Source organism: Enhydra lutris, unplaced genomic scaffold (genome assembly GCF_002288905.1).
Source record: "Enhydra lutris kenyoni isolate GAN:26980312 unplaced genomic scaffold, ASM228890v2 scaffoldscaffold40, whole genome shotgun sequence".
NCBI lineage: Eukaryota > Metazoa > Chordata > Mammalia > Carnivora > Mustelidae > Enhydra > Enhydra lutris.
Window position 1 is genome coordinate 17,858,551 of NW_019154124.1, and position 12,238 is coordinate 17,870,788.

The window sequence follows — 12,238 nt, forward strand, 5'->3', positions numbered from 1 at the left end:
GTCCAGTTTTATTATTTTAACTAATGCTTCAAAGGTTATCTTACTCATAAAATTCTATGTTTAGTATTATTTCCCTAATAATAAAACAGCACAGAAATGAAATTATTGGGTCGAAGAGTATGAACATATTTAAAGCTCTTAATATTTATTACTATATTGCTTTTCAAAGAGATGGCAATTTAGAGGACCACTACCAATATATAAATGTTATATTGCATACTTATTTTTATTATCTTTTTAGGCTTCTTGTGATCGTCCCTTACCAAAAGAAGAATGTAAAAGTAGCCAAAACCGGGTACCTGAGGAGGAGCCAACCACAGTCTCAGAATATTTCTTTGGTGATATCTTTATCGAAGTAGATGAAACAGAATAAAAGTCTTTTTTTTTTTTTTTTTAATTTTTTTAAGTCTAGGATTTCCAGAGTCAAATATCAACTAAGCAGTATTTAGAAAAAAGCATCACTGGCTATTTTTCTTTAGATTGATTTTGAATATTTAAGAGCTTGATTTGAAGCTTTTATAATCAGTGGAAAACATTGCTGAGGTTCCTTTCATTCTGATTGATTCAGCATTTTGGAAATACAAATGTTGTATTAAGACTGCTCAATTAAGACTGCTTCTGCGACAGAAATGCTTCTCTTGTTCACATTTTGACTCTTCCTGTGCTGAACACACGTGGACATTTTGGAGTGCTGTGGGTAAACTCTCTGTATAAATCACAGTGCCGACTTATTTGGAGGTGGATTGTATTTAGCATTTAGTGAACTTCTTTTGTAAAGGTTTTTTTCTGTTTTTTTGTTTGTTTGTTTTTGTGTTTTGTTTGTTTTGCTGAAGGCCTTTACAGTTGCCTCTAAGTATATGAAAGCATATTGTGAGACTCCACTTTAGTATGGTAAATGTTAAAAACTTTTCTATTATCAGCTATTTGACTGGAAAATATGTATTTTTCTAATTCATGTTGATGTAACATTAGTCCTAATTGAACAAGTAGTATTTAAACTTATTTATAAAAATGAAACATCAAAAAGTTTATTTATTTTTAAATTTTTTATTTAAAAGAATATTCAGTTTTAATTATTTTCACCACTCAGATTATGGGTAAAGACAACATTGACAAATTTGTGTTTGTCCCTTTTCCCTTTAATTTTTAAAGATATTTATAGTTATATCACTAAAAGTATTTGGATACATTTTTTTCTCATAGTTTAGTATATTGAATTTGTACTGTGAAGTTTTTGTTTTTCTTATTTTTTTGGATAATCTCAGGATTTGTATGGGAAAAAAACCCTTAATTTATGAGGGAGATTTGCATACAAAATTCAGTCCCTTTTACACACACACACACTCACATACATTCCTTTTTTTAAAAACTAATTTCTTGATAGTTTTTTCCCCCATTAAATTTTGCTTAAGGGGCTCTTAGGCCTTTAAGCACAGAACATAATTGTGATATTAAAACAGAAAATAAGATAATAAGATTTTATTTAGTCAGTGATTATCATCAGTATTAATTTAAGGGTTGTTTTTGATTTCAAAATTTTGCTTTTTATATATGTAATTCCATTATCTACCCAAGCAAATCTTCGGTGGTTCAAATCAAACTTCTCAAAAACAAATTTGTTCTTTTACTTGAAAAGCCTCAGAGCAGGAGTCGGAAACATTTTCTGCAAAATATTCTTGAATTTGCAGGCTGGATGGCCTCTGTGGCAGCTGTTCATTTATGCTGTTTCAGTGTGAAAACAGCCACAGACAACACTGAAGGGATTGACATGGCTGTAATGGGCTCTTCATTTGACCCCTATATTAGATAGTAATTTTCTTACCTTAAGGTGCTGACATTTTATCTTTGACATATCTGTCATTGAAGGTATTAGTTGTGCATCACAATTAAAACTGTGATGACTGCATTACAAAATGACCAGTATTTCAACTGGGAAGATATTTTAATGTCTAGATAATTGTGTTTGTATATTGAAAAAAATAGTGGCGAATTTTCAACTTCATTAGTAAAATAGGATGTGGTTCAGCAAATGTAACAGTAATCCTAAAATTGCTATTAGAGCATTTCTTATTCATTGCTTTATAGTGAAATTTATAATTTAACTTTTGTGTCATCAAGGAGGATCTATAAATCTTGAGTGGAAATTCTCAGTAGGTATGCATTAATTTATTTCATGTGATTAATACGTCACAAAAATCATGGTTGTCAATCACATAGCTATTTTAATGCCCTGTTTTTATAAATTTTTTAAAGTCTTATATTTTGAAACACTTTCTTTCATTTAATCTTAGTTTGGATGTTAGGTTGCCACAGTTAAACTATTATTTTATCCCTTGTGTAATATTTATTTTTTAACTTTGTTAACATCTGTCTCTTGTTCAACTATAATGAATTCATTTTATGGAAGGTGTAACTTCTTACTATATAAAAAAATAATTTTATCTTTGGGTATTCATTGTGTAAGAGAATCAAGTCAGCCAAGATAAATTGTCCTACTATTATATCCTTCAAACTAATCTGGGAAAATAAGAAACTTAATCATTGTATTTACCTTACAAGGTGGAAAGAATTAGTCACACCCTTTGTTTATATTCCTGTAAAGATGATGTTGTGAAGAATTATTTTGTAAATCTGAAAGGAGGTATGAATAATGGTCTTTGTTTTCTTGACTTTTCCTCCTGAATACTTATATTTTAGCAAGTGGTCAACATGATGATTTTAAAAGCTTAACTGTTGGTAAATGATTGAGGCACAGTTAAAAATACGAGTATCTGCTGCTTACCACCATGTTATTCAAATTAGAAGTGACCATATATACTCTCTTGCTTGAAGGAGTTTTTGACAAAAAAGCAATACCTGTCATTTGTAAATTTTCTTGTTCTAAAGAAAGCAGTTATGTTCTATAGATATAAATTATGTAAATAAAAGTTATTTTATACTATTTGTTGTTTTTTCTTTTCACATGACTTTTGTTTTTCTAAAGGATGTCTTTTTTTTTTTTTTTTAAGATTTTATTTATTTATTTGACAGAGATCACAAGTAGGCAGAGAGACAGGCAGAGAGAGATGGGGAAGCAAGCTCCCCGCTGAGCAGAGGCCCGATATGGGGCTCGATCCCAGGACCCTGAGATCGTGACCTGAGCGGAAAGCAGAGGCTCAACCCACTGAGCCACCCAGGCGCCCCTCTTTTCACATGACTTAAAGATATTGTTTAACCAAAACTTGTCAGTTTTTCACCTATAGCATATACTTTCTTCCTTCCATAAAAATGTAAGTGGAAGAATTAATCTTTTGTCTTATAAGCATGCTGTGAAGGATATTTTTTTGATCTTATAAGAATAAAGTATAGACTTCTCCCTCCCATTTAGGACATGTGAAGAGTTGCTTTCTTGTTTATTCCTTATATAATGAATTTTTAGGTATCAGAACTCAGTCTCTTTTACTGTTTTTTTCTTCCCACTTTGTTTTCTCTGTAGAGAAACTTTTGTCCTGGCCATAATATAATCCTGGACATATAATCTGAAGCCCAGGATGGAAATCTTGAATTTACTCATATTATCAAAGAGCTTTATATATGAGCTGCCTATATTTTTTGGTCTGGTTGTGTTAAGAGACATTATGTGAAATAGAATAAAAGCCTAAGGAAATTGATATTTTTACTGTAATGGTGTTAGAGAGTTTTAAATAGCTATATCACCCAATATCCTACCTATGAGAATTCTGTTTAGGATAATTTCTCTTTGGCTTCAGTACCAGGAATAATTAATTGGGCTTCTGTTCAACTGGTTTGATTTTGTTGTTGTTGTTTTGTTTTTGTATATGGGCTGTGTGAACCCTCGTATTATTTTCTTTTTCAAAGCAAAGCTAAATTTGGGGTCAATACTTCACACAAGTTTTGTACTAAACTTATTCTGACCCTTTTTACCCTCATTCCTCCCCCCACCGCAGATTTTTAAAACTTTCACTTTTTTAAAACAACAGGCTACCATTTATTATGCTAGACATGGAACTAACCTTTTAGTATGCATTATATCATATTTTTAAAAATTATTATATGTGGCTGAAAAAGTCAAGTAGTGCTACATTTCAAACAAGCTGTGTCTTCTGCTATTGTTATTGTTATTTATAGAATTTACAGTGTTAGACATTGATAACTGACATTCTGTCATGGTACTTAAGAATTTTAGCTTTCTTGGGGCGCCTGGGTAAGTCACTCAGTTAAGCATCTGCCTTCAGCTCAGGTCATGATCCCAGAGTCCTGGGATTGAGTCCTCCATTGGGCTTCCTGCTCAGCAAGGAACCTGGTTCTCCCTCTCCCTCTGCCTGCTGTTCCCCCCACTTTGTTCTCTCTCTCTCTCTCTGTCAAGTAAATTAAATAAAATCTTAAATAGCTTTCAAAACTCTCCTCCTCGCTTCCCTCTTAGTGTTATTCATAAGGTTTAGTCCATATTTAGTATTGTTACTGTATTAATTGTAATTATTCAGTGCTGTATCTCTTTATGTACTAAGGTGACATGGTACAAGCTTTTGTTTTTCTTGGAGTTAATAATTGCTGCACTTTTTTCATTTGCTTTGGGTTTTGTTTTTGAACCTGTGACTTAACTTTCCACACCCTTCAGCAAGTGTTTAAAATGCCTCTGCATATAATTTTCCACATGGTCAAACTATAAGGTAATCTGTTTTCTTCTTTTCTTTTTTTTTCCTGGAACACTTTCTGGAGCTCATTCTTCCTACTTTAAAGTGGACCAGGGGCTTTACAGATATCTGTGTGCAGTATAGCTGTCGTCATGAGACTTCCTTGTCTATTACTCTGTGAATTTCCTACTTCTTTCTTGGTTTAGAGTCTGTTTCTTGAGCCCATGCCATTGTCTTTCTTGACTGTTTTGGCATATCTTCCACTGTTTACTGCAAAAGAGTACATGGCTGATAGCATTATTTAAAACTTCATGTGTCTGAAATTTCTTTATTCTACTCTCAGTTGGGCTATGAATAGAATTTCCTGAATAATTTGAAAATAATTTTTACATCATTTTGAAGGCATGCTCCATTGTCTTCCAGTTTTCAGTGTTTAAAAGTTTGGTGCCATTCTGATTCCCTATCCTTTGGATGTGGCTTACCTATTTACAGTTTTTTGACCTGGTATTCTGCACAACAATGAACTTTGGTATAAGCCCGCCCTCCTTTCCTGCTCCTGCATTCATGCTGCTGGACATTAGTGGACCTTTTTAATAGGGAAACTCATTTACTTCCCTTTTGGGAAATGTTCTTGTATTATTGTTTTGATAATTTTGTTCCTTCCGATTTCATTGTTTTCATATCTGCAACTTCTATTAATCATTTTATTTTTTTTTACCACTTTTATTGGTTCCCTAAGTTACTTTTTCTCTACTGCTTTCCATTTCTTTGTCCCTCCCTCCTTCTCTTTCTTTTCTTCACTTTTGTTGTTTTGTTCTTGTTTTGGGAAGGGGGAAATTGTCTCAATTTTGACTTCTGGAGAAAAACTGAAGCATCTATTTCTTTTTAGAAGCGACTTTTGTTAGTCACAAGATTGGCAGAGGGAAGGCCTAGACAGTCTTAATGCTTCTAACAAATTGATAGAATCAAATCACAGAATGTGAGTCATCATGTAAAACCATCATCCTTTGATTTGGTTCATAATTTTGAGTCAACACTGTTTTCTTCAGTTAATGTTTTTAAGGCATAGTATGCATTTAATAAAATAAATAGATCTTACATATTCAGTTTGAGGACTGACAATACATACTCCTCTGTAACAACCCCACAAAACGTTTCCATTACCCTAGGAAGTTCCCTTAAGCCCCTTCCCCTCTCTCATGCACAAAGAGTAGTTTAGCCTGTTCCTTAAACTTTGTGGAATCACATATCGTGCCTTTTTTTTTTTCTTTTCTTTTCTTTTTTTTTTGTATTTGGTAATTTTTGCTCAACGTGTTTTTGGGATTCATCCCTGTTAGTAGTTGTTTGCTTTTGTTGCTGAATTTTATTCCATTTTATGAGGATGCCACATTATATGAATACATCCTAATTTTCTGTCCATTTTCCTACAGGAGTGTTTACAAATTTTGGTGTTTTCAATAAAGCTATGTAAATATTCTTGTACAAATACTGTGTTTAAATACATAGTAGTATCACCTCATTTGTTAGATACACTTTTAAGTACTTTTAAAAAAAAGATTTTAAGTAATTTCTACACGCAACATGGGGCTCAAACTCACAACCCCAAGATCAAGAGTTGCATGCTCTCCTGACTGAAACACAAAGGTACCCCAGTACTTGGTGTTCTTTGATACCATTATAAATGGTTTTTAAAATGTTCATTTTCTAATTGTTTATTGCTGAAGTAGGCAACTGATTTTTGTATTACAATTAAGATTTTAATAATGGCATTTTCCATAACATCCATTCATAGTCTAGTCTTAAGTTTTTTTTTTTTTTTTTTAAAGACTTACTTCTTTGAGAGAGCATGAGCAGGGCAAAGGGTAGACAGAGAGGGAGAAGCAGACTCCCCACTGAGTAGGGAGCCTGATGTGGGGCTCGACACCAGCACCCTGCGATCATGACCTGAGCTGAAGGCAGACACTTAATGATTGAGCCACCCAAGCACCCCTTGTTACTTGTTTTTATCGTCCACTGCAAGCACTTAGATTTCAGCTTCCTTTTTTTCTTCTAAATTTATTATTCCTATTTTTGCCTACTGTCTATCATATATCTTCTACTTTGTTTTTTTAGAGAGAGAGGGTGCACATTGCTGGGGGGGGTGCAGAGAGAGAAGGGGGGTAAATCCCAAGCAGGTTCCACACCCAGGGCAGAGCATGATGTGGAGCTTGATCTTACCACCCTGAGGTCATGACCTGAGCTGAAATCAAGAGTCTGTCAGTGGCTTAACTAACTGAGCCATTCAGGTGCCCCATTTCTCCTACTGTAATTGAAGGTGGGACATGAATTCTTTTTTGTGCTTTTTTGTGGCCTTGGGATCATTTATGACACAAACTAGTAAAAACATCTTTATTTTCACATGAAAATTGAAATATTGTATTCCCTAAAGTAAAAAGTAAATTGAACATTACGAACAAATGTGCACCAACAAACTGGATAACTTGATGAAACGGACAAATTCCTACTACACAAAACCTACCAAGACTTAATCTCAAAGAAACAGAAAACTTGTACTGATCTATAGTGAGAGGATTGAATCAGTAATTTTAAAAAACCCTAAAACTAAAACAAAACAAAATCCTCCAGACAAAGAAAAGCACTGGACTTTACGGCTTCACTGGTAAATTCTACCAAACATTTAAAGAACTAATACCAATTCTCCTCAAACTTTTACAAAAAGTTGGTAACACTTCCTGACCCATTCTGAGGCCATCATAATCCTGATACCAAAGCCAGGCAAAGATAAAAGAACCTTATAGACCAATATCCCTTATGCATGTTGATGCAAAAATCCTCAATAAAATACTGGTGAAATGAATTAGGCAGTACATTAAATGCTGAATGATGACTGAAATATGCCACATTAACAAGAAAGAAGAAAAGGCACACATGATCGTCTCAGTTAATGCAGAAAAAGCATTTGACAAAATTCAACACTCTTTTATGATAAAAACAACCAACTAGGAAAAGAAGAAAACTACCTTAACATCATAAAGGCCACACATGAAAAATGCTCAGCAAACACCATACTCAGTGATGAAAGACTGAAAGCATTTCCTTCGAAGATCAGGAACAAGGCAAGAATGCTCACTCTTGTCACCGCTATTCAACATAGTACTGGAAGTCCTAGCCAGAGCAATTAGGAAAGAATGAGAAATAAAAGGCATTCAAACCGAAGGAAAGAAGTAAAATGATCACTTTGCAGATGATGAATATGTAGAAAACGCTAAAGATCACCCCCCCCCAAAAAACTGTTAGAACTAATGAATTCAACATAGTAGCAGGATACAAAGTCAACACTAAAAAATCAGTTAGTTGCACTTTTATACAGTAATAATGAACAGTTGAAAAGGAAACTACAAAGACAATTCCATTTACAATAGTATTAAAAAGAATAAAATACAAAAAGAATAAAATAGGAATTAACCAAGGAGGTGTAAGACTTGCACGATGAAAACTACAAAACACTGCTAAAAGAAAGGAGACACAAATACATGGGAACACATCCCATGTCCATGGATTGTAAAACTTAATACTGTTACAATGTCAATACTATACAAGGATGAGCAACAGATTCAATACAATCCCTATCAAAACCCCAGTGACTTTTTTTTTTGGCATTAATAGAAAAACCCATACGAAAAATAATACGGAATCTCAAGAAACTGGCCCCCAATAGCCAAAAACAAAACGAAAGGGAAAAAACACCTGAAAAAGAAGACAAAGCTGGAAAACTCACGAAGTTGTAAAACCCAGCGCCAGAAAAGCCATGGACAATAGGAGACACTGAAGTATTTGTTGAATGAATAAATACTTATCTCCTCTAAAGAGTTTTGTTTCTTAGGACAGCTTAATGCCGGTTCAGTTTCCAGCTTTCATATAAAGATAGGATTTTTCTAGCTTCAGTCCCTTTCTACCAAGAGGTGAAGAAGAAAGCAGCACATACAAAATGAACCCAAGCGAACCGCAGAAAACAAAACCTTAGCTAGGCAGCTCAGCCCCGAGAGAGGAGGGGCGGCAACCAAGGTAGCTCCGCCTCCGGACCGCGGAACTCCCGAGCTCGCGATGCGACAGGACCTCGCGGGGCTGCGCCTCTGCCCTTATTGGCTGTCTTCAGGGGGCGAGGTGTGCAGCGACGACCTATTACGGCCCGCGTGCTCAGACACGTGCTACGGCTGGCCTGAGTACCTGGGAGGAGCCAGACGGGTTGGGGCTGCAGGGAGAGCGGTGTGGTGCTCCGAATCCGGGACACTCTGAGCCTTCCCAGGCCCCTCTCTGGCGCTGGTCCCTCGCTCCCTGCCGGCTGTCATGTGGGCTGCCCTGAGGTTAGCCCTGCGACCGTGCGCCCGCTCCTTTGTCCCCGGGCTGCGCGCTTATCACGGGGACTCGGTGGCCACGCTGGGCACCCAGCCAGACTCGGGCTCTGGCATCTACCAGGTAGGCTGGGTGAGCGCCCCGGCGGCCCGGACCTGGAATCCTTTGACAGCCTGTGTTTCCTTTTCCACGTGTCCGCCAGTGACGGCCGGACTAGGAAGCAGGTGGAGGGTGGGCACACTTGAACAGCTCTTTTGTTTTCTCTGGAACCCCCAGTCTTGATTCTGGGACGCAGTGGAGGTCGTGAAGTTTGCAAAAGAAGGTAGTTCCAAGTTAAATACATCTTAGTTCACTTTGAGCCCTGGCACTGTACATTATATCTTTAAAATCAGTGGTTCTCAAAACCTGGTCAGCATTGTCAGCCGAGGAACTTGTTAAATGTACAGCTGCTTTAAGCTCCACCCTGGACCTTTGGGGTCTCTGGGGTGGGGATTTGGTGTTTGCATTGCTGATGAAATCCTCAGGACTTGGCAGCGGAGGCCAGCTCTGGGAACCACTGGCCTAGCACAGGTAACCCTGGGTTGTGCTTAACAGACTTTACTTGAATAGTTGTTAATAGAACACGCTTATCACACACAATCTTTGAATGGCCTTTTTTGGAATCGGGAGGTATATAGCAAGGTCAAAGAAACAGTTTGTGAAGTACCAGCTAGAAAATTTCATCCTGTTCCATGGTTTCTGAGCTTATACAGATAACATTTAAATTGTACAGTTAACTTTAAGAAAAGATATTTAAACACTTTCTTTATATTGAAAGAAAATAAGTAGGCTCAGTCAGAAACAATATCCAGTAAGAGTCTTCCAAGAATCTAGATTTTCTGGAGTCAGGAAAGAATGTTTGATTCAGAAATATTAAGTGGTTTCTGTGGTCTAGACAGTATTTTAGGGATTTGGTATAGAAGTGTAGGAATGGAATCATAATTTTGTGGGGAAGATGGACAAGAAAGAATGTAACTGTTGTACATTATAAGTGGTATCTAAAGCTTGAAAAGGTAGTTACAGAAAGCTGCAGATAGGAAGTGATGAGAGAGTTGAATCTTGATCGTTGGGTGAGAGCTGGCCACGTTCAGGGTTAAAGAGGAGAGGCAAGATTATACAAATTAAGGGAGTTATGAGAACATAGATAAGCAAGTTAAGAAAGAGTATAGTGGGTAAGAGGACTTAGAAGTTATGACTAGGGTAGGGAATTCATGGAGTAGATGAGATTAAATAGTGGAGGGCCTTACATGCGGAAGCCACATTCACATTTCATTTTGCTGTCTGCTGAGATACTTGAGTAGAGAAGCGGCAAGATCCCAAGGACATGGTAGAATCATCAGCTTGGTGGCAGTATGGAGGATAGATTTCTTCCCATTTGGAATATGGCTTTTTGACTGGGTGTTCTGGTTGCTGGAGGCCTTTGATTATCTCTGGAGCTTCTATAAGGTTATTTTAGCCAGTTTTGTCGTTTTGGGATGTCTCGGGACAATGAGCTTCCTGGTCTGCCATCTTTTTCGGCTTTAGGTTCAGACAAATTTTTTTTTTTTTTTTTTAAGATTTTGTGTATTTATTTGACAGAGAGAGACACAGTGAGAGCAGGAACACAAGCAGAGGGAGTGGGAAAGGGAAAGCCAGCTTCTTGCTGAGCAGGGAGCCCGTTGTGGGGCCTCAATTTCAGGACCCTGGTACCATGACCCGAGGCAAAGGCAGATGCAGATGCTTGACGAGTGAGCCACCCAGGCGCCCCCAGGCCTCTGTTTTTGATGGTGGCTATTGTTAGCTAGGGGTTACGGAGTGTGGGCCTGAGTGTGTAACTCCTTTCTCTGTGTCAGGTGTTTAATGTTCTGGTCCAGTCTGTGCACTAGTAATTAGGGAAGTAGTTGTGATAAGATGGAAAAGACACTGGTCTAGTATTTCATGTGTGTTAAAAACTAACAACATATTTCCACAGAGGAAGAAAAAAACTTGAAGGGAAATATGTGAAAATGTTAACAGCAAGGGTCTGGAGCTAGTGAGCTTTGGTTGAAATCCTACCTCTGCTACTTGTTAGCTGAGTAATTTAGGGCCAGTTACTTCATCTCTCTGTGCCTCAGTTACCTCAGCTGTGTGGTAGCATTAATAATTGCATATGGCATAGTGTCATCAGGACACTTAGTGATCACTTACAACAACCCTCAAGGAATATTAGCTCTCGGAACTTTTCCTTCTGTCCACATCGTCATCTCAGGATCTGTTGAGCCAGCTTTTGCTTCAGTAATGCTGAATCAGTCCCCAGATTTCTGTGTCCAAAAGAACAAATACTCATTTTTTGCTCTGGAATCTGTGGGTTGGTTGTGGCAGTTCTTGCCCAGGCAGCGTGTCAGATTGAGGGTTTTTTTTTTTTTTTTTTAATATTTTATTTATTTGACAGACAGAGATCACAAGTAGTCAGAGAAGCAGGCAGAGAAAGAGGAAGGGAAACAGGCTCCCTGCCAAGCAGAGAGCCCGATGTGGGGCTCAATCCCAGGACCCTGAGATCATGACCTGAGCCGAAGGCAGAGGCCTTAACCCACTGAGCCACCCAGGCGCCCCGAGGTTTGTTTTTTGATTCCAGAGCCCAGTCTGAAGGGAAAGTGGCTATCGAGAGATGCTCCTCTCCTAATGGATGGCTGGGGTGCAGGAGGAGAGTATGGAAACACTGTCCTTCTTAGAGCCTCTGCTTGCAGTGGATGTGCTGTCCCTTTTGCCCATATCCCAGTGGTCAAAAAAAGTAAAACGGACAGACTCATGAATGTGGATGGGGAACTATAATCTCACACTGAGCTTTGCTGTTATTTTAGTAATGGTGCAGAGGGACAAAAGAATTTTGAGCAAGTAGGACAATCTGCCTCATGCTCTAGAGGTGGCTGCCTAAGCTCCACCTATCACATATAGAGTTCAGGTTAGGGAGGAAGAAGGGTGAGTAGGCAAAAGGGCACCCTTACCTGCTTGTTCTCTTTTTAAGAAGCCTTTCTAGAAGTCATGCCTAACAACATCTGCCTATATTTCATTGGTTAGAATTAAGTCACGTGGCCACACCTGTCTACAAAAGGAGGCTAGGATATGTCAGTGTTTCAGCTGCAACCTGTTGCCACCTTGAATGAAAGTGGGATTTCATCATCAAGAAAGATGGGAAGAATGGATATGGATAAGCAGCTCTCAGTGTCTGCCACAGATAATATATAGTATGGGGA

At 37.7% G+C, this 12,238-nt stretch overlaps 2 protein-coding genes across 3 annotated transcripts in view; both read left to right on the plus strand.

Annotated features, from left to right (window-relative positions):
• LOC111155253 (B double prime 1, subunit of RNA polymerase III transcription initiation factor IIIB) overlaps positions 1-2,941 on the plus strand; it is a 92,606-nt gene extending 89,665 nt beyond the window's left edge. The window contains exon 39 of the mRNA XM_022515359.1: positions 242-2,941. Within this exon, the coding sequence (XP_022371067.1) occupies positions 242-373 (132 nt within the window). The 3' untranslated portion in view covers positions 374-2,941. The remainder of the gene's footprint in view (positions 1-241) is intronic.
• Positions 2,942-8,842: 5,901 nt separating this feature from the next.
• The window catches only part of LOC111155280 (methylcrotonoyl-CoA carboxylase 2), a 69,899-nt gene continuing 66,503 nt past the window's right edge, over positions 8,843-12,238 (plus strand). Inside the window, exon 1 of one of the 2 annotated variants that reach the window (XM_022515410.1) lies at positions 8,843-9,110. In XM_022515410.1, coding sequence (XP_022371118.1) covers positions 8,982-9,110 — 129 coding nt within the window. In that variant the 5' untranslated portion in view covers positions 8,843-8,981. The remainder of the gene's footprint in view (positions 9,111-12,238) is intronic. The other variant, XM_022515411.1, reaches the window with a different exon arrangement.